We start from the raw sequence: 25,824 nt of genomic DNA, 5'->3' as shown, positions 1-25,824 counted from the left end.
CTCCCTCTCCACACCCCTCCGCTCCCTCTCCTCACCCCTCCACTCCCTCTCCACACCCCTCCGCTCCCTATCCACACCCCTCCGCTCCCTCTCCTCACCCCTCCACTCCCTCTCCTCACCCCTCCGCTCCCTCACCTCTGCTCCCTCTCCTCACCTCTCCGCTCCCTCTCCTCACCCCTCAGCTCCTTCTCCTCCGCTCCCTCTCTGCCGTTCCCACTCCGCCGCTCGCTCTCCTCACCCCTCCGCTCCCTCTTCTCCACTTCCTCTCCTCCGCTCCCTCTCTTCACCCCTCTGCTCCCTCTCCTCGCCCCTCTGCTCTCTCTCCTCCGCTCCCTCTCCTCACTCCTCCGCTCCCTCTCCGCTGCTCCCTCTCCTCACCCTCTCCCCTCTTCTCCTCTTCCTCTCCTCCGCTTTCTCACCTCACCCCTCTGCTCCCTCTCCTCCACTCTCCCTCTCCACACCCCTCCATCTCCTCCGCTCCATCTTCTCCACTCCCTCTCTTACACCCTCCACTCTCTCTTCTGCTCTCCCCCTCTTCTACACTCCTTTCTCCTCCTCTCCCTCTACTATTCTCTCCTCTCACTCTCTTGCCCAACTTCTTTTACTCTTGTCTACCTTTTCTCTCCTTCTCTCCTATTCTCTCACCTCCTTAACTCCCCCGCCCCCCCCCCTTTTGCTTCCATTTTTGTTTCCTGATTTCCTATCCTTGTCCCTTTCACAGGTGAGGAATGGCGAGCCCTGACGCTGGACATTTCTGACTGCTGTTACTCCACACATAACCTGTCTGAGGGTCACCTGTACTCCTTCCGCATCGCTTGCATCAGTAAGGCCGGGATGGGTCCGTACAGTGACCCCTCCCCCAGTGTGAGGATCAGGCGCCCAAGTCCTGGTGAGTTTTATGAGTACCGAGCTCCTCACTAAACATCATTTGTCAATGTTTCTTCTTCCCTCCCCGAGTCACTTCAAATTTTTTTTGCCGTATTTCTCCTTCATTCACATGTTCCTTTTCCCCTTCATGAGATAAATGTCAAAGTCTGTGCATGTCAGAGGATAATAATGGGAGGAATGGAAGTTCCTAAGTAGACTCCCTGTATACCACCCTTGGTAACGCACACGTGATGCTGAGCATAGGTGTGCGCAGCCTATTTTTTGATTTTTTATTATTCTTTTAATTTTTATTTATTTAGTTGTACATTTTTAAGTGCCCTGTTGAAGGGGGGGTTTGGTGAAATATCAGGGGCCTAAACAGACCCCTAATGTCTTGCATTTAAGACTGAGCTTCAGCTGCACGGATGAATGAATAGGAAGCACTTACAGGCTTCCAATTTATTCACAAACTAAAGCATAGTACCGTATTTATTGGCGTATAACACGCTCTTTTTATCCCCTTAAAAGCAGGGGAAAATCGCGGGTGCGTGTTATACGCCGATCCCCCGCAGTTCTGAGCCTCTGGGCGGCTTTCAGCCACCTTCGGCTCTTCAAGGCGACTTTCGGCCGCCTTCGGCCATTATCTGCGGCTATCGGCCGCCTTCGGCCGTTCTCGTCAGCTTTGGGCCATCTTCGGCCGTTCTCGGCAGCTTTCGGCTGCCTTCGGCCCTTCTCAGCGGCTTCCGGCGGCCGAAAGCTGCCGAGAACGGCCGATAGCTGCCGAGAGGAGTCGATGGCGGCCTGGTGCTGCCGAGAACTACAACGCACCGCCAAGATACACATCTGGCTCTGTATCTCGGCGGCGGCATTTTTAAAAAATAAAAAAGAGACCATTTAAATAGACAAGGCTGCAATGGTGGACAAGGCTGCATAAGGCTGCATGACAAGGCTGCAATGGTGGACAAGGCTGCAATGGTGGACAAGGCTGCAGATGACACTGATGGGCATATAAATGTAAGTTGTTTTTTTTTTCCTTGAAATTTCCCTCCTAAAAGTTTTTTTCCTTAAAATTCCCTCCTAAACTTGGGGTGCGTGTTATACGCCGATAAATACGGTAATCACAGGTTACTATACTTCAATGATGAATGGACACAGGAGCGGTTGGTACCGATCGCTGTGTTCATTCAGAAAAGGAAGGGAAATAACATTTACCAGTCCCTTCCCCCCGATCCCCCTGCAGTGCAGCTGGAGGAGGGAGGAAGATGTGGAGAAAAAAAATTGGCAGTTCTGCAGGGAGAGGAACAAGAGGATCCGTGTCTGCAATCAGGCAGTTTTTGGGGAATAATAATAATCATGGTTTTCACTCTACATTCATTCCATTTGTCTTTCAGCAAATTTGTCAGGACTGAAGGAGGCAGGAGGACCACAAGGGATCCCAGACGGGGACCAGAGCAGCGATTTACAGAAGGGGGTGAAGAGGTGAGTGTCACAGAATCGCATTCGCCTGATGCTGGCGTCCAGCTTCTTTCAAAATGTAACATTCAAAACCACATCACAGATGTGAATATACTATATTCATTTATATTCGCTCAATTTATTGCTAAAATGACTGTAGCCGTAGCTGTTTTTGTTATTTGTTGGGGACTATGTCATGCACAGGCTCATGCCATGTTGGCGTATCCAGTTAGATGGGCATTGCTGGTGCTCACTCAGAGGAACCCTTGAAATAGTTCTCTGGTCTCGTGGGAAGCCCTGTTAAAAATGAGAAATCTACAACTCAGGATACATCAGTGTGATGGTCAGTGGGAAGAATGGTCCTTACACTTGTGGTCATTGGGAAGAATTACCTCCTTACAGAGAGCTAAAACGATCAATGGTGTCAGTGGGAACTTATCTGAGAGGCAGAAATTTCTCAATGCTGAAGGAACCCCTAGCAACCTCTGGAGGAACCCTGGTTGAGAATCACTGTGATTGCCTAATCAGGTGCCCTTGCTCAAGGGTGGTCTGACTAGGTGGGCAAGACTCAGTTCCAGTCTGTCCCTTTAAATAGCGCACCAAACATCAGAATTCAGTATGCAATGTAGTACAAAGAGCCTAGGGGGCGTGTCGGTGACCAGCTAGGAGACACAATGTAGAAGAGAGTGGTCACCTAGTTCAGACACATGGGGTACAATATTTACATCTATCATCCTTTTGTTAAGATTGGGGTTCACTTTAAAAAGAAACCTGGATCTCCTTTGAATCTGACAAATCTCTCTCATAGGGGGCGGTTCAGCACGGTGAGGTTGTGCACAGAGAAGTCAACCGGGCGGCTCCTCGCCGCAAAGATCATCCCGTACACAGAGGAGACAAAGGAGTCCACACTGCTGGAATACCACATCCTGAAGAAACTCCATCACACCAATGTGGTGCAGCTGCACGGGGCATTCCTAAGTCCACGGGACCTGGCGCTGATCCTGGAGCTCTGCGAGGGCCGCGAGCTGCTGCGCTGTTTGTCCGTGGGGTAGGGAATTTTCTTATCATCTTCTGTAACCTGGGGGGGAGGGGTGTCAGCGTTCTTGTTGGGGTCCTAGGATCTATTCTGGAGGAAAAGAGATTTACCCTTCACATCCCGAAAGGCTTCTTCACAGAAAATGTGGAATAGACTCCCTGAAGAACTAGTTGTGGCCAGCTCAGTAGATTGTTTTAATAAAAAACTGGATGCATTCCTAATTGCACAAAATCTAACCGGATACTAATATTTATAGGCAATGGGGTATTTGGCCCAGAGAATATCTGAGTGCCTGGAGGAGCATGCTAGGACTGACCTTGGGGTTGCCACCTTTTCTTCGAGCCAATCCCAGGCACTTTAGCAGCCTGGGACACCTTTTGAGTGCCCCAAGCAGAGTAATGTGGTGCGCATAGCGTGCAGCAGCAAACAGTAGGTATGGTCAAGTTGCTCTTGCTAACATCACTGCCCTGCTTCCCAATGATGCCAAATCTGCCCCCAGACAGCCGCCTGTAGCTCCCCGATGGCAACAGATTTGTGAAGGAATGAATGAATGAAATACTTATATAGCGCACAATGCGAACTTAATCGCCTCTAGGCGACCATCTTGGTTACTTGGGGGACCAAAGCCCAAACGGAATAATGTGTCTGGGCTTCAGTTTTGCCTGAAACCCAGACACATGATTCAAAACCTGGACTGTCCGGGTGAATCACGGACAGTCCAGGTTTTGGACCCTAACCTTAACTGACCTTCACCTGTTGGGCAGAGATCACTGTGACAGTATTGTGGTTTTTCTGTTGCTGGGTGCAGGGCAGAGAACCCTCCAGCACTCAGCTGGGACTGTCCTGCTAAAGCCTGTCCTGCAGATATGAAAAGGAAGATAGGAAGCAGGTGGAGTACAGAGAATACAAAGACTTACGCGTTTCGGCTACAGCTGTTGATTAAGGCTACAGGCCAAAACAAGTAAACCTTTGTATTCTTTGTACTCCACCTGCATCAATAATATCATCATATTCGGATGAACGGGTTGCCAACTTCCCTTTTCATGCTGTGTTTTGGGTTTAACCACCCGGCCTGTTGTAAAATGACAGCCTGAGCGGGAGCACTGTTGTTCTGGGAGGACGCCATTTGACACGCCTCATGCTCCGGTGCGATCTGTCACCCGCCGCGTTCACCGGACAAGGCCAATGACAGATCACTGTACCGGCCTGCTCCCGATACCATGTGATCGCTGTGACCAATCATAGCAGATCACATTACAGTTGCACACAATGAAAGGCTTTGTTACATGGATTTCATTGTGTACTATTGTGATGAGCTCTGTGATTGGTCACAGTCATCACATGGTACAGACAGGGCCAATCGCAACTAATAACAATAGTAAACCCTGAATGAATAGTTTTCATTCAGAAAAAAATGGTTGCTTATAACTGTGAAATGCACAGTCATAAGCAATCATAATGTGTAAAAAAAATGTAAAAATTCAGATCACCTCCGCATAGTAGTACAGTGCTACTACGGTAACATTGTATTGCTCTGGTCACTGTGTGTTTAAAAAAAAACAAAAAAAAACGAATTGTAACAAAAAGGAAAAAATATGTAATAAATACAATTTAAAAATGTATTTTTTACATATTGCCACCGGTCAGTGTCCCTAATCATCGCCACTTCAGTTATATGATGACACTGTACTGCACTGGTGACAGTATGTAAAAAAAAAAAATTAAAATTGTGAAAAACTTTTTTTTTATTAATTCTTAATTTTCCTCAAAATTGCGACAAAATATTACAACTTCAAAAAACCCCACCATGCCACTTACTAAATACCTTGGGCTGCCTACTTTCCAAAAAGGGGTCATTTGAGGGATAGTTGTACTGTACTGATACAGTATATATCCCAAAGTTTGTGGACTCTATAACTCTCCTACAGACTAAATAATATACACTGATTTGGGTTAGCTTCACTAAAGAAATGTAGCAGAATACATTTTGGCCTAAATGTATGAAGAAGGGTTATTTATTTGCAAAATTTTATAACCGAAAAAAAAAGAAAAATTTGTTTGTTTTTTTGTTTCCAAAATGTCAGCATTTTTCTGTTTGTTTAGCAAAAAAAAAAACTGCAGTGATTAAATAGCACCAAAAGTAAGTTCTATTTGTTTGGGGGAAAAAAATGATAAAAATGTCATATGGGTACAGAGTTACAGGAATGAGTAATTGTCATTCAGCAAATGCAAATGCTGAAAGCTGAAAATTGGCCTGGGCAGGAAGAGAGTGAAAATGTCTGGTATTGAAGTGGTTAAGGAAGATGCCACAGGCCAGTTCTCCGACCACCCACCACCTCAGGCAATCTGTCCAGGCGTTGTATTTCTCTTCACATGCTCTGAAGACATATTGGGCATTATCAGGGCAGAGTTTAGCAGCAGTTTGGTAATAGGAGCATTATCACCCCTGACAGTCACATTGCACCCCCCCCCCCCCCATTCAACTGCTGCACTCGTGGCTCCTGCCCTTCTGCCCAACCCTAGTCTTGGCCTTACCCTATGTATCTTCAAAGAACGGTCAGCCCATTTTAATGCCCCGAATCCCATACATTTTATGACTTGACTGTGATGAGACCATCTATCTCTGGTGTGGTGCCCAACTTGCTGCCGGGGAGCCATGTATGGCCACTAGATGTTGGAAGGGCAGCCCAAAGGCCCCAGCATTCAGTAGTGGAGATATTGATTTGTAAAGGGACCTTTATTGGCAGGGACATGTCTCTGGTCCTTGACTGTTTCCTGTGGCATGACCCCATTCTCCAATCACTTCAAACAGAACAATCTCTGACCGCTCCATTAGAAGAATCTCTGCCCATTCCACTAGTAGATCCTTAGTCAATGACAGTCGTTTGCAGCAGTATATACACTAAACCTTATATGTGGCCCTTGGGAGACATCAGGGGCCAAACATAAGGCCCCCTTTTACCTTGTAAGTTGACAACCACTGATCTGTTCTATCCCGCAGGCAGTCATACTCGGAGCTGGAGGTCAGGGACTACCTGTGGCAGATCCTCAGTGCGGTGGAATTCCTCCATGCCAAACAGATTCTTCACCTGGATCTGAGGTCAGAGAACACCATCGTGACCGAACACAAACTGCTGAAGATCCTGGACTTTGGCAATGCCCAGTTCTATTCCCCTGATAAAGTCATCAGCCCTCAGAGATACACAGATTATATGGAGACCATGGGTGAGTGGTTGGCCAAGTTTCCAGCTAGAGGTGAAACTACATACAGTGGGGTGCAGAGCACAAGAACCTATAACCTTCCATAATGATATAAGACATGAGATTCTTATGAGATTCTTAGTTGCCCAATCAAAGGATGTAGTAGCAATTATGTAATGCATGAGTGCAAGAAACACTCATTAGTGAAGAAGTGCCCCGTTGCATTGGTGGTCAGTGAAGATGGGCCCCCATATATAGGTAGTCAGTGGAGAAGAACCCTATTATGTTGATGATCAGTGAAGAAAGGCCCCCTATATATAATATATATGTATATGTATATATATATATATATATATATATATATATATATATATATATAGGTGTTCAGCAGAGAAGGGCGCCAATATATTGGTAGTCAGTAGATAAGAGTCCCATTTTATTGGTAGTCAGTGGAGTTGGGCGGCTTTACATTGGTGATCAGTTGAGAAGTTCTCCCTTACGATGGTGATCACTAAATAAGTGCTCCCTTACATTTGTGGCCAGTGGAGAAGAGCCTCCTTAGATTGATTGATATTCAGTGGAGAAGACCCCCTTTATATAGGTGGTCAGTGGAGAAGACTCCCCTTTATATAGGTCAGCAGAGAAGACCCCCCTTTATATAGGTGGTCAGTGGAGAAGAGCCCCATTATATTGGTAGTCAGTGGAGTAGGACCCCCTTACATTGATGATCAGTAGAGAAGTGTCCCCTTACATTAGTGGCCAGTAGAGAAGTGCCCCCTTCAGTTAGTGGCCAATGGAGGAGTGCCCACTTTAATTAGTGGCCAATGGAGGAGTGCCCCCTTTAATTGGTGGCCAGTGGAGATGGGCCCCCCTTTAATTGGTGGCCAGTGGAGAAGAGCCCGCTTTCATTGGTGGCCAGTTGAGAAGGGCCTCCTCTTTTATTGGTGGCCAGTGGAGAAGGGCCCCCTTTCATTGGTGGCCAGTGGAGAAGGGTCCCCTTTCATTGGTGGCCAGTGGAGAAGGGTCCCCTTTCATTGGTGGCCAGTGGAGAAGGGTCCCCTTTCATTGGTGGCCAGTGGAGAAAGGTCCCCTTTCATTGGTGGCCAGTGGAGAAGGGTCCCCTTTCATTGGTGGCCAGTGGAGAAGGGCTCCCTTTCATTGGTGGCCAGTGCAGAAGGGCTCCCTTTCATTGGTGGCCAGTGGAGAAGGGCCCCCTTTAACTGGTGGCCAGTGGAGAAGGGCCCCCTTTCATTGGTGGCCAGTGGAGAAGGGTCCCCTTTCATTGGTGGCCAGTGGAGAAGGGCCCCCTCTTTTATTGGTGGCCAGTGGAGAAGGGCCCCCTTTCATTGGTGGCCAGTGGAGAAGGGTACCCTTTCATTGGTGGCCAGTGGAGAAGGGCCCCCTTTCATTGGTGGCCAGTGGATAAGGGCTCCATTTCATTGGTGGCCAGTGGAGAAGGGCTCCCTTTCATTGGTGGCCAGTGGAGAAGGGCTCCCTTTCATTGGTGGCCAGTGGAGAAGGCCCCCCTTTCATTGGTGGCCAGTGGAGAAGAGCCCCCTTTCATTGGTGGCATGTGGAGAATGGCTCCATTTTATTGGTGGCCAGTGAAGAAGGGCTCCCTTTCATTGGTGGCCAGTGGAGAAGGGCTCCCTTTCATTGGTGGTCAGTGGAAAAGGGCTCCCTTTCATTGGTGGCCAGTGGAGAAGGGCCCCCTTTCATTGGTGGCCAGTGGAGAAGAGCCCCCTTACATAGGTAGTTGCAGAAGGGCACCAATATATTGGTAGTCAGTGGAGTTGGGCCCCCATACAATGTTTGACAGTGGAGAAGTGCCCCTTTACATTACTGCTATACCCCTGATATTGGTAGTTAGTGGAGAAGGTGGTTTGTGGAAAAGTGCCCTCTTATATTGGTGACCAGTGAAGTACTCTCATAGACTAGACTCCATGCAATGGTGGTAAGTGAAGAACAACCCCTTACATTAGTGGCCTGTGGAGAAGGACCTTGTTGCATTTGTTTTTAGTGAAGAATGCCCCCCCCCCCACATTAGTGATCACTGGACACTGGAGAAGTGCTCCCCTACATTAGTGGCCAGTGGATAAGAACCTACTTATATTGGTGGTTAGTGGGAGAGGTGCCACCTTACAGTATTTTGGTGGTCAGTGGGAAGAATCTCCCTTTTAGATCATAAAAACAGCACAATTGTAATCAATTAAATCAATTCCTCCCAGTGCACATGTATTAATATCCTCAGAGCCGCCTCTGTAACTAACTCAGAATTTACACACACATGCTTGAACTTCCAAAAGACAAATACAAACATTAGAAGCGCAAATTGATCGACATTCAGATCAACATATAAAAAAAGTCCTTCTTTGACACTCCATGAGTATGAAAGCTGTGAGCCTGTTCACAATAAGGGTTGAATGGCAAGAAATTGTTGTAATTATCCCAGTTCCCATCACCACACCTTGTGATAAATCCCCCAATGGGTAACTCACCAGATCACTAGAAAAGTCGAGCCTTACACCATCATATCTCTTTATCTCACGGTCTGTTGAAGGTCAAACTCTTCATCTATATCAACTCGCCACTATGAAAGAGACACTCACAAACATTCAAAAGCGTTTAAAATCCTCTAATAACATCAGACTGCGAGCGCAGCTCTCACCACCCTTCCATTGAAACAAGGCAGTGTCCGAGTTCAGAGGCACAGTCGCGTCTGTACAGATTGATTGTGTGGGCACGAGTGTCTCTTTCATGGTGGCGAGTTGATATAGATGAAGAGTTTGACCTTCAACAGACCGCGAGATAAAGAGATATGATGGTGTAAGGATTGGCTTTTGCTGTGATCTGGTGAGTCGTTACCCATTGGGGATTTTATCACAAGGTGTGGTGATGGGAACTGGGATAATTACAACAATTTCTTGCCATTCAACCCATATTGTGAACAGGCTCACAGCTTTCATACTCATGGAGTGTCAAAGAAGGACTTTTTTTATATGTTGATCTGAATGTCGATCAATTAGCGCTGCTAATGTTTGTATTTGCCCTTTGGAAGTTTAAGGATATGTGAGTATTAAAATTAAACGATTCTTATGTGACCGGCTCTGCTGAGTACTGGAAACAAAGAGCTTACAATAGAGCTGACTACGCCTCTGCTCAAGGAACTCCTTCAACCGCTGGTGGAGAAAACCCTGCTGTAAGAGACCTTTGTACAATGATACAATGTATATCCCGTACAATGTTACAATGTATATCCTGTACAATGTTACAATGTATATCCCGTACAATGTTACAATGTATATCCCGTACAATGTTACACTGTATATCCTGTACAATGTTACAATGTATATCCTGTACAATGTTACACTGTATATCCCGTACAATGTATTTCCCGTACAATGTTACAATGTATTTCCCGTACAATGTATATCCAGTACAATGTTACAATGTATATCCCGTACAATGTATTTCCCGTACAATGTTACAATGTATTTCCCGTACAATGTATATCCAGTACAATGTTACAATGTATATCCTGTGTGCATTGCTGCGGATTCTGAGTGGCTTACAATGTATTTGACTTTTACAGCTCCGGAGGTCCTGGAGGGGCAGGGAGCCATTCCTCCCACCGATATCTGGGCCGTTGGAATTACAGCGTTTATCATGTGAGTAAAGTGTTACAATTTATAAAAAATACATTTATTTCATGGCTTGTCACTATGATGTCATAGACGTTCTCTTCTACAGTCATACATTGAACATGGTTATAGGGTCATGAACTTTGTAGGATGCAATGTAAAGTATTTGGAGTGCTTAATTCGTTTTTGTTTTTGTTTTTTTGTTTTTTTAATCCATGGGGGATTAGTTAGGGGGGTCCCTGGCCGAAGTTTAGGCACATTTCAGGTAAAGTCTACATTACAATGTATGTAATATATATATATATATATATATATATATATATATATATATATATATATATATATATATATATATATATATATATATATATATATATATATATATATATATATATATATGTGTGTATATATATATATATATATATATATGTGTGTGTATATGTATATATATATATATGTGTATATATATATATATATATATATATATATATATATATGTGTGTGTGTATATGTATGTATATATATATATATATATATATATATATATATATATATATATATATATTTTTTTTTTTTTTATCAACCATATAAATTTTCCTAGAATTGTTTTTTGTTTTTGTTTCTAAAGGTTTAATGTCACCTAGTGGACATATGTAGTACTTACACAGGTGTCATTTAGACCAATGTTTCTCAACTCCAGTCCTCCAGTACCCCCAACAGGTCATGTTTTTAGGCTTTCCCTCTGATGAAAAGGCTGTGATAATTACGAAGGCAGTGAAAGTAATCAAATACCCCTGTGCAAAATAATAGAAAGCCTTAAAACATGAATTGTTGGGGGTACTTGAGGACTGGAGTTGAGAAACATTGATTTAGACCAGGGGTCTTCAGTACGAGGGCCACATCATTTATTCAACAAATAAAAACAAATCAGTTTTATAAATGAATGAATACAATTTGAATGAATGAACAATCACTCACCAAGAATTAGGTTCATACCAGAGTCCCCCTTTCACATCAGAAGCCCCCTCATCATACCAGAGTCCCCCTTTCACATCAGAAGCCCCCTCATCATACCAGAGTCTAGACATGTGCGATTTGTTTCGTATGAATCTCAAATTCGTACGAATTTCCACAAATTCGTAGGTTCGGGAGGATCCGAAATGCGAATTGCCGTGCTTCCAAATTCTGTACGGAATACGAACTTTTGTTTACGAATTCCGGATTTCGGATGATGACTCAGTGCCCGTTCACACTGCCGCGACTTGTCAGGCGACTTAGTAACCTGACAAGTCGCGCTCCGTTCTGTACTATGGAACCGTTCTAATAGGAGCGACTCAAGTCGCTCCAACTGAACTTTTGTTTACGAATTCCGGATTTCGGACGACGACTCAGTGCCTGTTCACACTACCGCGACTTGTCAGATAGAGTGATCTGACACCAGCACCGTGACATAACACATGTATGAGGTTCCCCAGGAGGATGTAAGTTTTTATGAAACATGTCGGGCTGTTTGTGCTGATACCACCACGCTTACAATATTCCCTAGCACGGGTGTATATTTGTTCTTAATTTTAACCGTTTTTTATGCATACTTTTTATTTGTTAGAATCGGACCTATTCGGTCATACCTTTGGTCTGCTGTGTATTTATATTTTTTTATTAATAAAATTGTCGACTGCTTAACGGTACGTTCACGATCGGAGTCCTTTTTTGTTTTCCCCTTCCCCACGCTCGTGGCCGGGAGGCCCGAGTGTTTTGTGTTTCACCACAGGTTTGCGCACTGAAAAACCTTGACATCCGACGATGTCTTCAGGCAACTTACATTGACTTCTATCACAGAAGTCTTCTGCAAGTCATAATAAGCATAATGAGCAATGTTTTTGCCTTTAAACTCATCGTAAAGAACGAACGAACGACAATTCGTATTTCGTACGAAACAGAACGGAATTCCGGACACGAAATACGAATTACGAATTAATTTTATTACGAATCGAAACGGAACAGAACGAAACAAATTTATTGACGGCGCCCATGTCTACCAGAGTCCCCCTTTCACATCAGAAGCCCCCTCATCATACCAGAGTCCACCTTCCACATCAAAAGCCCCCCATTATATCAGTCCCCTTTAACATTATTAGCCCCCTCATTATATCAGAGTCCCCCTTTCACATTAAAACCTCCTTCATTATATCAGAGCCTCCCCCCCCTTTGACATCAGAAGCCCCCTCACTACATCAGAGTCCCCCTTTAACATCAAAAGCCCCCTCATTATATCAGAGTCCCCCTTACATATCAGAGGACCCCTCCCAGCCCCATCACATCAGGGTCCCTATCAGGAGCACAGACCCATCTGGTTAATTCCTCAGTCTGTACACGGAGTCTGAGGGTACACCACTGACCCCAGCTGTGACCCGGATAAAATCTTCTAGCGGACCAGATGTGTCCCACATGCAGGGGCGGACTGACCAGTCGGTCACTCGGGCATCGCCCGAGGGCCCGAGGCCATTAGGGGCCCGGACTCGGCCACGCGAGAGACCACTTGAAGAAGCTGTACTACATGTCGTGATACCGATTATAATGCTAACGGCGGGCTGCTCCCCACCGGCCCCTCCTTCCCTCCCAGGTACTTGTACTGTATGCATCGTGACATCACATGACCTGGGACGGATGAGAAGAATGGAGGGGCCGAAGGGAAGCAGCACGCCGTTAGAAGTATTATTACCGGCATCGGGTGACTCAGTGAGTGAGACACCAGGGCCACCACAAATGATCGAGGGGGGGGGAGTACGGATGTATATGCCCCAACATGGCCCATGATACTCCCCTGGTTGCTCCACCCTCCAGTGTCCCCCCTTTGTGTGTGTTCTCCCTCCACTGTGTCCCCCTGTGTGTGTGTGTTCTCCCTCCACTGTGTCCCCCTGTGTGTGTGTTCTCCCTCCACTGTGTCCCCCTGTGTGTGTGTGTGTTCTCCCTCCACTGTGTCCCCCTGTGTGTGTTCTCCCTCTACTGTGTCCCCCTGTGTGTGTTCTCCCTCCACTGTGTCCCCCTGTGTGTGTTCTCCCTCCACTGTGTCCCCCTGTGTGTGTTCTCCCTCCACTGTGTCCCCCTGTGTGTGTTCTCCCTCCACTGTGTCCCCCTGTGTGTATGTTCTCCCTCCACTGTGTACCCCTGTGTGTGTTCTCCCTCCAGTGTCCCCCTGTGTGTGTGTGTGTGTGTGTGTGTGTGTGTGTGTGTGTGTGCGTTCTCCCTCCACTGTGTCCCCGTGTGTGTGTGCGTTCTCCCTCCACTGTCCCCCTGTGTGTGTGTGTGTGTGCGTTCTCCCTCCACTGTGTCCCCCTGTGTGTTCGTTCTCCCTCCAGTGTCCCGCTGTGTGTTTGTGCGTTCTCCCTCCACTGTGTCCCCCTGTGTGTGCGTTCTCCCTCCAGTGTCCCCCTGTGTGTGTGTGCGTTCTCCCTTCACTGTGTCCCCCTGTGTGTGTGTGCGTTCTCCCTCCACTGTGACCCCCTGTGTGTGTGTGCGTTCTCCCTCCACTGTATCCCCCTGTGTGCGCGTTCTCCCTCCAGTGTCCCCCTGTGTGTGTGTGTGTGCGTTCTCCCTCCAGTGTCCCCCTGTGTGTGTGCATTCTCCCTCCACTGTGTCCCCCTGTGTGTTCGTTCTCCCTCCAGTAGACATGTGCGATTAGTTTCGTACGAATCGCAAATTCGTACGAATTTCCCTAAATTCGTACGTTCGGGAGGATCCGAAATACGAATTGCCATGTGTCCGAATTTTGTACGCAATACGAACTTTTGTTTACGAATTTCGGATCAGTTGTCGTCGCATCGACGACTCAGTCATTTTGCTTATTATGAGGGGCTCCCATCATCCTTGTGCTATGCTGACTTCCTCCTGGGGCTGTACCTCTGCTGTGCTCATTATGAGGGGTTTCCACCATTACTGTGCTGACATACTGAGCATAGCAGGGGTACAGCCCCAGGAGGAAGTCAGCACAGCACAGGGATGGTGGGAGCCCCTCATAATGAGCACATGGCTGCCATGCACAGCTGCTTTTGTTTTTATACCCCGCACTGTACAGGGTCAGCGGGGATATGCGGGGTCACTGGAAATTGTTTGGTGTTACCAAGCATGTGCTCTCCGCACATCCCCGGTGACCCCAAACAGTGTGGGGTGATAAGGCGAAAACTGGACCAGCGATGCATGGCAGACAATCCGCTTCTCTCTTGTATTTTCAAATCTTAACGGAACAAACTGAAGAGAAGCTGATTGGTTGCCATGGGCAACTGCTCCAGATTCTGTTCACTTCAAGCTTGATCAATTTCCCTAAATGTCTTTTTATCTGTTCTAGCAGTCATATGTGTAAATGAGAAGAATGGTGGGGGCACATCAGGGCACATTGGAGCACATCAGGGCACATTGGGGCACATCAGGGCATATTGGAGCACATTGGGGCACATCAGGGCACATCGAGGCACATCAGGGCATATTGGAGCACATTGGGGCACATCGGGGCACATCAGGGTATATTGGAGCACATTGGGGCACATCAGGGCATATTGGAGCACATTGGGACACATTGGGGAACATCAGGGCACATTGGGGCACATCAGGGCACATTGGAGCACATCAGGGCACATTGGGGCACATCAGGGCATATTGGAGCACATTGGGGCACATCAGGGCACATCAGGGCATATTGGAGCACATTGGGGCACATCAGGGCATATTGGAGCACATTGGGGCACATCGGGCACATCAGGGCATATTGGAGCACATTGGGACACATTGGGGAACATCAGGGCACATTGGGGCACATCAGGGCACTCTCTTCTCGTCCATCCCAGATGATGTCACAAGCAAATAGGGGTAGATGAGAAGCGAGGGGAGGGATTGTGTGGAGGAGGGACAGTGACCAACTACTAAGACCAAATGGCCATCTCTGCTGCAGACAGTCAGTTCAAGGAATGTTCAGAGTGAGGGAGGGGTACCCCAGCTTTGGCAAATTGATTTTCAAAAATGCTAACTGCTCCATTAGCTGGGGGGACAACTGGGATCTTTGGAGTGACAGGATGTTTCCCGTCACAGAAAACACCCGCTCACTCTGGACACTTGTCAGAGGGCAGGACAGTAGCTCCTTGGCAATATCTGCGAGGGAAGGCCACTCCTCGCTCTTCCCCTGCCAAAAAAACATTGGATCTGTGGTGGGGTGCATTGGTGGGGCTGACAAATAGGACATGACAACCTCCTTTGCTGATATGGGTTTCTTGGGGTGCACTATGTTGGAGGTTCCCATTAGGGTGTCAAGTGCTTCAGCCAAGACAGAAGATGCTCCGCTGGCAGGAGCTCTGCTCACTTCACTAGATGTAGATGATGCATGGGAGAGGGGGTCTTCAATATCTTCTTCTTCCTCTTCCTCTTCTCCCAGACTTACCATCTGCCTTTCCCTCTGATGCACCCTGTCGATTAGTCTGTCCCGCCATGTTGTCAGAGCACTACACTGCACAGCCATTTTGCCCTTGATGCAAGGGTCACACATGGCAGCCAGCATCAGTTCTTGTCAAGAGGCGGTCAACTCCTGCGTGCACCTGCCCAACTCCATCAGAAATGTGTTTAGCAGAGCCAACACATCAGGTTGAGGGCCACCACCAGGCAAAGGTTCCTCAGCCGACTTGAACCGCTCCAATTTGCTCTGAAGGTGGTTGAAGAGTGGGAGCACATGACCAATGCTGGCATCCTCGCGGCTTAGGTGTTCTGTGACAGAGAGGAAAGGCTTGAGGACTGCCACAATCTGCCCGATTATGGCCCAGTCCTCCCTGCCTAAAGGTCTCTCTATGCCAATGTTATGATCACAGGCCATGACATGGAGAGCCTTCTGCTGCTCAAGGATGCGTTCCAGCATTGCTAGGGTTGAATTCCACCTAGTCCCCACATCCTGTTTTAGACAGTGTTCTGGAAGGCCTGCCTTCCTCTGTTCCACCCTGAGTAGGTGGCTGTCCCTCACACTCCGATGGAAGTGGCCAGCCATCTTCCGACAAGAGTCCACCACTTTGGACAGCCTTCCATCGCCACCAGAAATGGTCTCCACCAACCGAAAACTGTCAGTTACCACCTGGGGGAGAAGGTGAGCTAAGCAGCGCACACCCACAAAGCTGCCATCCCTTACAGCCTTGACCATGTTGCTGCCTCCATCAGTGACAACATAGCCAATCTGGTAGTTGCTGTCTGCCTGTCCAAACCACTGCAACAACATTTTCTGCAGGGCTTGCAGGATGTTTCGCGCTGTGTGCTTTTCATCAAGCACCTCAGCGTGCAGGAGGAAGGAATGGTACCCATGTTTGTCAACTACTGACGAGGATCCAGATGTTTGAACTACATCATGGGACACCTTGGCCTGCCACCAATGTGCCGTCAGGGACAGGAATTCATGCTGGGCACTACACGCACTCCACAGGTCAGTGGTCAGGTGCACTGCCTGTCCACCTGCCCTTCCAATCTCCTCCTTGAGCACCCCGACACAAGATCTGTATAAGGCTGGCACCACAGTTTGGCTGAAGGTCTTACGTGATGGCACACGGTACTGTGGTGCAACAGCCTGCATCAATTGCTTGAAGGGCTCACCTTCCACCATGTTGAAAGGTGCTCCTCCAACTGCAATGAGCTGGCCAATCAGGCGTGTTATTTTATGCACCTGCGCCCGAGACATACCCTTACTCTGATCGGATTGGATGCGGGATGGTGGCTGTGGCGGTGCCACTATTGGTTCCCCTTTTGGTGTTTGGAGAAGTGGCCATGATACTTTTCTCCCCTAACAGCACTGCATGGTGGTGCACACGCATGTGCTGGTTCATGCCACTGTTACTGAGATGCCCTATGTCTCGGCCCCGGCTGACCTCCCTGCCACAGTGATTGCATTTGGCCTTCTGATCGACACCAATTCTTTGAAAATGCTGCCAAATGCTGGAACGGCAGCCACCACCTCGGACACTGCCTGATGGAATACCTTCCACTGCAGTGGTCATACTCTCTTTCTGAGGTTCGGCAGGAGCGGGAGGAAGAGACTTGAACATCCCAGGTATATTGGGTGCTGTGATGGATTGAGGTCTAATGGTTGCATTGGCCCATTCTGATGCTGGAGGCTTAGAAAGCACTTGGGCAGGGGTCTTTTCAGGAGAAAAAAGTAGTGGGGACTGAGGGGAGATACTTTCTGGGCTGTCGGTGGTGCCAACATGGGTAGAGGGCTGGAAATTACATTTGTCTACAACAATGTCAGGAAAGCCTGCTTCCACCTCTTTCACATTGCCAAGGGAACAGTGATCATTAGAAGCAGTAAACTCTGTCTCCTTGCTGACCACTGCCAAGCTCCCTGTAGTGCTGATGGTGATGGCACTGGCAGCAATGGTGGTGGTGACATCATCATGAGCCTCGGCCTCCTGACATGTTTCCTGCTGCATGGCCAGGATCTCCAGCTTTGGCTGCACAAATGTATGTGCACTGGGAACCCCTTTGGCCTGCCCTCTTCCATAAAAGGTACCAATGGGCAGCATGTTACCAGCAGCAGTGGCAGAGGTGGTAGCGCCACTTTTGCTATGAATTGTGCTGCTGGTTCTAGGAGGTAAATCCTGGAACAGCTGGCGACATGCAAATGTCTGCTGTTTGCCAGGCTCTTTACCACCAGCAGTCTTCACTCCCAGTCGCCTCAGCTTTATGGGAGGTGAGCTGAGCTCAGAGGGCGCAGAGACAGAACGTCCCACCTGCTGCTCATGTACACGGCTCATAGCTCTCCCTCTCCCAGCAGCACTCTTACTGCTTTTTTGGCCTTGTTTGCTGCTCATTTTTCCTTTAAAAGTAAGAAAAAATTAGACAAAAAAAATATATGATTTTGATTGCAGCAAACTAACACCAAAATCACCAAATAATAAATAATAAATAAAAAATATTACACCAACATAAAATAACAAAATATTAACTAAATGAAACAAGAAATGAAAAAAAAAATGATCTCTCAAAAACCAACCAAAAAACTAATAAAACCAGAAACTAAACACAAAGAGATGATACACTTGCAAACTACAACTGATATAAACTAAAATGAACAATGAAAAGCTAAGGATTGCAAAGATATTCGCTCAGATGCACAGAGAAATAATCGTGTGATCTGCTCCACTACACTAACTAACCCACAAAGGGAAATCACATGATCGGGCTTGCCCTGTAGGCCTCAGCAGCAGAAGAAAACCTCTGATTGGTCAACCAAGTCACGTGTTGTTTCCGTAGTAACGAAATTTGAACATATTGTCATATTGAGGTATATATTTTTTCCTTTAAATTCATCGCAAAGAACGTTCGTACAAGTTAACGAACCTAACGACAATTCGTATTTCGTACGAATTGAAATTGAATTTCGGACACGAAATATGAAGTACAAATTAATTCTAACATGAACTGGAACGGAACGGAACGAAACAAATTTATTGACGGCGCCCATGTCTACCCTCCAGTGTCCCGCTGTGTGTGTGTGCGTTCTCCCTCCACTGTGTCCCCCTGTGTGTGCGTTCTCCCTCCACTGTGTCCCCCTGTGTGTGCGTTCTCCCTCCAGTGTCCCCCTGTGTGTGTGTGCGTTCTCCCTCCACTGTGTCCCCCTGTGTGTGTGTGCGTTCTCCCTCCACTGTGTCCCCCTGTGTGTGTGTGCGTTCTCCCTCCACTGTGTCCCCCTGTGTGTTCGTTCTCCCTCCAGTGTCCCGCTGTGTGTGTGTGTGCGTTCTCCCTCCACTGTGTCCCCCTGGGTGCGTGTTCTCCCTCCAGTGTCCCCCTGTGTGTGTGTGCGTTCTCCCTCCAGTGTCCCCCTGTGTGTGTGTGCGTTCTCCCTCCAGTGTCCCCCTGTGTGTGTTCTCCCTCCAGTGTCCCCCTGTGTGTGTGTGTGCGTTCTCCCTCCAGTGTCCCCCTGTGTGTGTGTGCGTTCTCCCTCCAGTGTCCCCCTGTGTGTGTGTGCGTTGTCCCTCCAGTGCCCCCTTGTGTGTGTTCTCCCTCCAGTGTCCCCCGTGTGTGCGTTCTCCCTCCAGTGTCCCCGTGTGTCTGTTCTCCCTCCAGTGTCCCCCTGTGTGTGTTCTCCCTTCATTGTTCCCCTGTGTGTACGTTCTCCCTCCAGTGTCCCCCTGTGTGCTCTCCACCCCCCCCACAGTGTCCCCCATTGTGCTCTCCCCCCTCCAGTGTCCCCCTGTGTGTGTGTCCCCCTGTGTGTGTGCGTTCTCCCTCCAGTGTCCCCCTGTGTGTGCGTTCTCCCTCCAGTGTCCCCCTGTGTGTGTGCGTTCTCCCTCCAGTGTCCCCCTGTGTGTGTGTGCGTTCTCCCTCCAGTGTCCCTCTGTGTGTGTGTGTGTTGTCCCTCCAGTTCCCCCCTGTGTGTGTGTGTGCATTCTCCCTCCAGTGTCCCCCTGTGTGTGCGTTCTCCCTCCAGTGTCCCCCTGTGTGTGCGTTCTCCCTCCAGTGTCCCCCTGTGTGTGCGTTCTCCCTCCAGTGTCCCCCTGTGTGTGTGTGTGTGTTCTCCCTCCATTGTTCCCCTGTGTGTGCGTTTTCCCTCCAGTGTCCCCCTGTGTGTGTGCGTTGTCCCTCCAGTGCCCCCCTGTGTGTGTGTTCTCCCTCCAGTGTCCCCCGGTGTGTGTGTTCTCCCTCCAGTGTCCCCCTGTGTGTGTGTTCTCCCTCCATTGTTCCCCTGTGTGTGCGTTCTCCCTCCAGTATCCCCCTGTGTGCTCTCCACCCCCCCCACAGTGTCCCCCATTGTGCTCTCCCCCCTCCAGTGTCCCCCTGTGTGTACGTCCCCCTGTGTGTGCGTCCCCCTGTGTGTGCGTCCCCTTGTGTGTGCGTTCTTCCTCCAGTGTCCCCCTGTGTGTGCGTTGTCCCTCCAGTGCCCCCCTGTGTGTGTGTGTGTGTGTGTGTGTGCGCGTTCTCCCTCCAGTACCCCCTGTGTGTGCGTTCTCCCTCCAGTGTCCCCCTGTGTGTGCGTTCTCCCTCCAGTGCCCCCCTGTGTGTGTGCATTCTCCCTCCAGTGTCCCCCTGTGTGTGTGTGTGTGTGCGTTGTCCCTCCAGTGTCCCTCTGTGTGTGTGTGTGCGTTGTCCCTCCAGTGCCCCCCTGTGTGTGTGTGTGTGTGTGCGTTCTCCCTCCAGTGTCCCCCTGTGTGTGCGTTCTCCCTCCAGTGTCCCCCTGTGTGTGCGTTCTCCCTCCAGTGCCCCCCCTGTGTGTGTGTGCGTTCTCCCTCCAGTGTCCCCCTGTGTGTGCGTTCTCCCTCCAGTGTCCCCCTGTGTGTGTGTTCTCCCTCCATTGTGCCCCCCCTGTGTGTGTGTGCGTTCTCCCTCCAGTGTCCCCCTGTGTGTGTGTGTGTGTTCTCCCTCCAGTGTTCCCCTGTGTGTGCGCTCTCCCACCAGTGTCCCCCCTATGTGCTCTCCCCCCCCACAGTGTCCCCCATTGTGCTCTTCCCCCTCCAATGTCCCCCTGTATGCGTCCCCCTGTGGATGTGTGCGTTCTCCCTCCAGTGTCCCCCTGTGTGTGCGTTCTCCCTCCAGTGTCCCCCTGTGTGTGCGTTCTCCCTCCAGTGTCCCCCTGTGTGTATGTTCTCCCTCCATTGTGCCCCCCCTGTGTGTGTGTGCGTTCTCCCTCCAGTGTCCCTGTGTGTGTGTGCGTTCTCCCTCCAGTGTCTCCCTGTGTGTGTGTGTGTTCTCCCTCCAGTGTTCCCCTGTGTGTGCGCGCTCCCTCCAGTGACCCCCTGTGCGCTCCCCCCTCCTCCACAGTGTCCCCCATTGTGCTCTCCCTCTCCAGTGTCCCGCTGTGTGCTTTCCCCGCCCCTCCAGTGTCCCCCTGTGTGCTTCACTCCCCCTCCAGTGTCCCCCTGTGTGCTTTACCCCCCCTCCAGTGTCCCCCTTTGTGCCCCCCCTTCAGTGTCCCCCTGTGTGCCCCCCCAGTGTCCCCCTGTGTGCTTTCCCCCCCGTAGTGTGCTCCCCCGTGTTCCCCATGTGTCCCCCCCAGTGTCCCCCTGTGTGCTCTCCCCATGTATCCCCCTGTGTGCCCCCCCTTCAGTGTCCCCCTGTGTGCTTCCCCCCCAGTGTGCTCTGCCCCCCCAGTGTCTCCCTGTGTGCTCTCCCCCATGTGTCCTCCTGTGTGCTCTCCCCCCCAGTGTCCCCCTGTGTGCCCCCCCTTCAGTGTCCCCATGTGTGCCCCCCTTCTGTGTCACCCTGTGCCCCGCCAGTGTCCCCCTGTGTGCTCTCCCCCATGTGTCCCCCTGTGTCCTCTCCTCCCCCAGTGTCCCCCGTGTGCTCTACCCCCCCAGTGTCCCCCTGTGTGCTCTCCCCCCCCCCATGTCTCCCTGTGCAGGTATGGCTTGAGTGTGGGGACCAAGGGGGCCCCATGATCTTCTATTGCCCGGGGGGCCCATGAGTTGTCAGTCCGCCCCTGCCCGCAGGTCATAGTTTGGAGACCCCAACTAATAGTCCAAAATTACTAAAACTGTACAGCTATTGAATTCTAATCTTCTCCACGAAACAATACTCGTCTCTACAATCCCATTATATTTGACAAAATGTTGTTTTCTGTTAAGGCCGAGCTTTCAGCAACTTTCCAAGCCTGCACCAGTATAACATTTCAGAAAGGCTCCAACTTTTATCATGAAAAAGCTGTCCTCCACCTCCAGTCCGGTGACTTTGCCTAGGCTGAGATGATGTCATCAGTCTGCTGCAGGCAGGAAAAAGCATTTCCGTTGTCTCCACTCCCTCCTATGATCAGACTGCAACTTTAAAAAAAATTTTATTGGTTGACTAGTGTCTTTTTTTTTTTTTTTTTCTTTTTTTTTCAACTTAAAGAGGAAGTAAACCCCTTCAAACCACTTTGACCTACAGGTAAGCCTAGATTAAGGCTTACCTGTAGGTCCAAGCAATATCTCCTAAACCTATATGGTTTAGGAGATATTTGCCCGAAAATGGGCACCGCTGTCTACGGCGCATGCGCCGTAGACAGCGGCGCGCAGGCGCACTAAATGCGGCAAGTCCAAGAATGGATTTGCCTAATTTGTCGACTCCCGTGCGCATGCGCGGGAGTGACGTCATCGCGGCTTCGCCGAATGGCAGCGGCGGAGCTGCGAGACGCGACTCCCGTGCGCATGCGCGGGAGTGACGTCATCGCGGCTTCGCCGCTGTCATTGGTCGGAGCTGCGAGACACCACCAGCAAGATGGATGCGGCGGACTACAGGGATCAGCGGCGACTTCGCTGGCTCCTGTGTCAGGTAAGTGACACATAATGAGCTACTATGCGATGCATAGTAGTCCATTATGCTTTACCTTTGCAGGGAAAAAAAGAGGAAGTAAACCCATCAGGGTTTACTTCCTCTTTAAATACATTGCCTTGAAAAAGTATTCATACCCCTTGAAATTGTCCACATTTTGTCATGTTACAACCAAAAATATAAATGTATTTTTGGGGATTTTATGTGATAGACCAACACAAAGTGGAACATAATTGTGAAGTGGAAGAAAAATGATAAATGGTTTTCAACATTTTTTTTTACAAATATATATGTGAAAACTGTGGGGGGTATTCAGCCCCCTTTACTCCGATACCCCTAACTAAAATCTAGAGGAACCAATTGCCTTCAGAAGTCACCTAATTAGTAAATAGAGTCCACCTGTGTGTAATTTAATCTCAGTATAAATGCAACTGTTCTGTGAAGCCCTCAGAGGTTTGTTAACCTTAGTGAACAAACAGCAGCATGAAGGCCAAGGAACACACCAGACAGGTCAGGGATACAGTTGTGGAGAAGTTTATATTTCAATGTTTTTATTGAAAGAATAACAAAGTACAAAATAGCCAGACGCAAAGGCAGAATGGCGTCAAGTTTTCAAAACATCACATAACAATACAGAGAAATAAAAAGTGTGATCATAGTACTTATCCATCATCTATCGCAATAACAGAACATAGCGAACGTGATAAGTATCCAAAAATTGATAGCGTTTAACAATAGCCTCCCAGTTATGATCCGGGGGAACCCCAGTAAGAAGGCATGGTAGAGATCCATAGTCCCGGGAGGTCCCGGTTGTGGACAGTCTCAGGACTCATTATTATTATTATTATTATACAGGAAATATACAGCGCCAACAGTTTACGCAGCGCTTTACAACATCATGGAAGACAGTACAATTACAATACAATTCAATACAGGAGGGATCAGAGGGCCCTGCTCATTAGAGCTTACAATCTAGAAGGGAGGGTCAAGTGGAAAAAAAAGGTAATAACTGTGGGGGGTGATCAGATGGACAAAATGAAATTACAGTTGTTAGGTGTGGGTGGGGTAGGCTTCCCTGAAGAGGAGGGTTTTCAGTGATCGTCTAAAAGCTAATAGAGTAGGAGATAGACGGACAGATTGGGGTAAGAAGTTCCATAGGCTTGGAGAGGCTCTGGAAAAGTCCTGGAGGCGGATATGGGAGGAGGTGATGAGGGAGCTAGAGAGCAGGGAGGTCTTGAGAAGAACGAAGAGAACGATTAGGTTGGTATTTTGAGACTGGGTCAGTGGTGTAGCTGGGGGGCAGAGTTGTGGATGGCTTTGTAGGTAGTTGTTAGCGTTTTGAATTTAGGTGTCCCGAGGATCACCACTGATCACAGTCCATAAACAGTTTATGATACAGAGATAATCGGGGGGGAGAATATGTTTGAACTTGTTCTCCCGCCGATGATCTCCGCACGTGAAGAATCCTCATAGAATGACACAGTAACGGCCAGTTTATGAAGCTGCGATCTCAGCGCTTCACTGGCGATCTAAGTCAGAATTCACCCTCCTCGACTCGCCAGCTCAGAGGTGGAGAATCGGGGAGTGAAGAGAGAATCCCGGGGGAACTGAGGGGGGAAAGAGGAAGATTTTTAACTTCCTTCTACCTTGTTCAGATCCCCCAAGACAGTAACCATGTCCCCCTGTCATATTTATGTGTGTGTGTGTGTATATATATATATATATATATATATATATATATATATATATAAAATATGATATATTTTGAGTAGCCTCCCCCCCAAAGCACCTTGTCCCCATGTTTATGGGGACAAGGGCCTCATCCCCACAACCCTTGCCCGGTGGTTGTGGGGGATCTGCGGGCAGAGGGGCTTATCGGAATCTGGAAGCCCCCTTTAACAAGGGGACCCCCCAGATCCCGGCCTCCCCCCTTGTGTGAAATGGTAACGGGGGTACAAATTTCACAAAAAAAGTGTCAAAATGTTAAAAAAAATACAAGAGACAGCCTGGGACAATTCCTTTATTAAAAAAAATGTCCCACGAAGTCCATTCATCTTCTTCTCTCGCTCTGCCGACGGACCATATATAACTGAGGGCGGGGCCACACGGTGACGTTCCTGGGTGACCCCCGCCCCCCCCCCCCTTGACGCCCTGGGAAAGCTACGGGGAAGTCCCCCGTGCGTCATTTTGTGCAGGGACTGTTCTAAACACGCACCACTTTACAGGCATACTATACTAACCCCCCAGGTATGATATTTAAAGGAATATTTCACTTTTATTGTTTCACTTTAAGCATCATTAAAATCACTGCTCCCGAAAAAACTTCTTTTTTTTTTTTTTACTTTTTTGTTTGCATTGATACCTGTCCCCTGGGGCAGGAGCTGGGTCCCGAAACGCTTTTTAGGACAATAACTTGCATATAAGCCTTTAAAATTAGCACTTTAGATTTTTCATGTACGTGTCCCATAGACTTTAATAGGGTTCATGTGTTCTGCCAAATTTTTTGCCTGTTTGGTATGTTCTGGTGCGAACCGAACCGGGGGGGGGGGGGTTTGTTCGGCCCATCCCTAGTAGAGACGTCCCCAAAAAAAACTTGCAGCTGTAATTGCAGAGAAAGGCGGTTCTACAAAGTATTGACTCTGGGGGGCGCCATACAAATGCACCCCCCCCCCACACACACTTTTCACAAATGTATCTGTTAAAAAAAATAGTTGAAAAACATTTTATCACTTTTCTTCCACAACACAATTATGTGCCACTTTGTGTTTGTTTAGCAAATAAAATCCCAATAAAATACATTTACGTTTTTGGTTTTAACGTGATGAAATGTGGAAAATGTCAAGGGGTATGAATACTTTTTCAAGGCACTGTATATAACTATGCCTGAACTATGATGGCGCCTATCTTTCGGAGAGAAAAGAAGATGACGGCATTGTGGTGGTGATCTCAGGAAGGGTTCTCATTACTGAGCTGCGTAGACATCGTTTCAAGCATTAGCAACCTATGAATTGTCAGCTCTTTGGTCTTCTATCAGCCTCTCTCTCTTTCTCTCTTCCAGGTTAAGCGCTGACTATCCGTTCAGTCCTGACTGCGGGCCGGAGCTGGAGAAAGATGTCAAGAAAGGATTGATCAAATTCGGCCACTGCTACGCCGGTCTGTCCGGAGGGGCCGTCCGCTTCCTGCAGAGCACGCTGTGGTCTAATCCTTGGTATGGGACTACAGCACTCATCATTGTCTCATCATGTACAGCACCATGACAGATACCACTGCTCTCCCCAAAAAATGGTGGTTGCCTGTCATGCTGATCCTCTGCTTCAGTACTTTGGCTCACTGATTTGGAAGACTCATGCAGACAGTAATGTC

At 48.5% G+C, this 25,824-nt stretch overlaps 1 protein-coding gene across 1 annotated transcript in view; it reads left to right on the top strand.

Annotated features, from left to right (window-relative positions):
- Positions 1–25,824, top strand: part of OBSCN (obscurin, cytoskeletal calmodulin and titin-interacting RhoGEF) — a 705,115-nt gene that overhangs the window by 673,279 nt on the left and 6,012 nt on the right. Inside the window, exons 121-126 of the mRNA XM_077490633.1 lie at positions 722–889; positions 2,259–2,346; positions 3,131–3,370; positions 6,360–6,583; positions 10,152–10,227; positions 25,520–25,669. Coding sequence (XP_077346759.1) covers positions 722–889; positions 2,259–2,346; positions 3,131–3,370; positions 6,360–6,583; positions 10,152–10,227; positions 25,520–25,669 — 946 coding nt within the window. The remainder of the gene's footprint in view (positions 1–721; positions 890–2,258; positions 2,347–3,130; positions 3,371–6,359; positions 6,584–10,151; positions 10,228–25,519; positions 25,670–25,824) is intronic.

Source organism: Lithobates pipiens, unplaced genomic scaffold, assembly GCF_037356315.1.
Source record: "Lithobates pipiens isolate NorthernLeopardFrog02 unplaced genomic scaffold, aLitPip1_a1.2 Scaffold_19, whole genome shotgun sequence".
NCBI classification, from domain to species: Eukaryota; Metazoa; Chordata; class Amphibia; order Anura; family Ranidae; genus Lithobates; species Lithobates pipiens.
The sequence above is the reverse complement of the archived record's forward strand: the minus strand, read 5'-3'. Positions and strand labels throughout refer to the sequence as shown.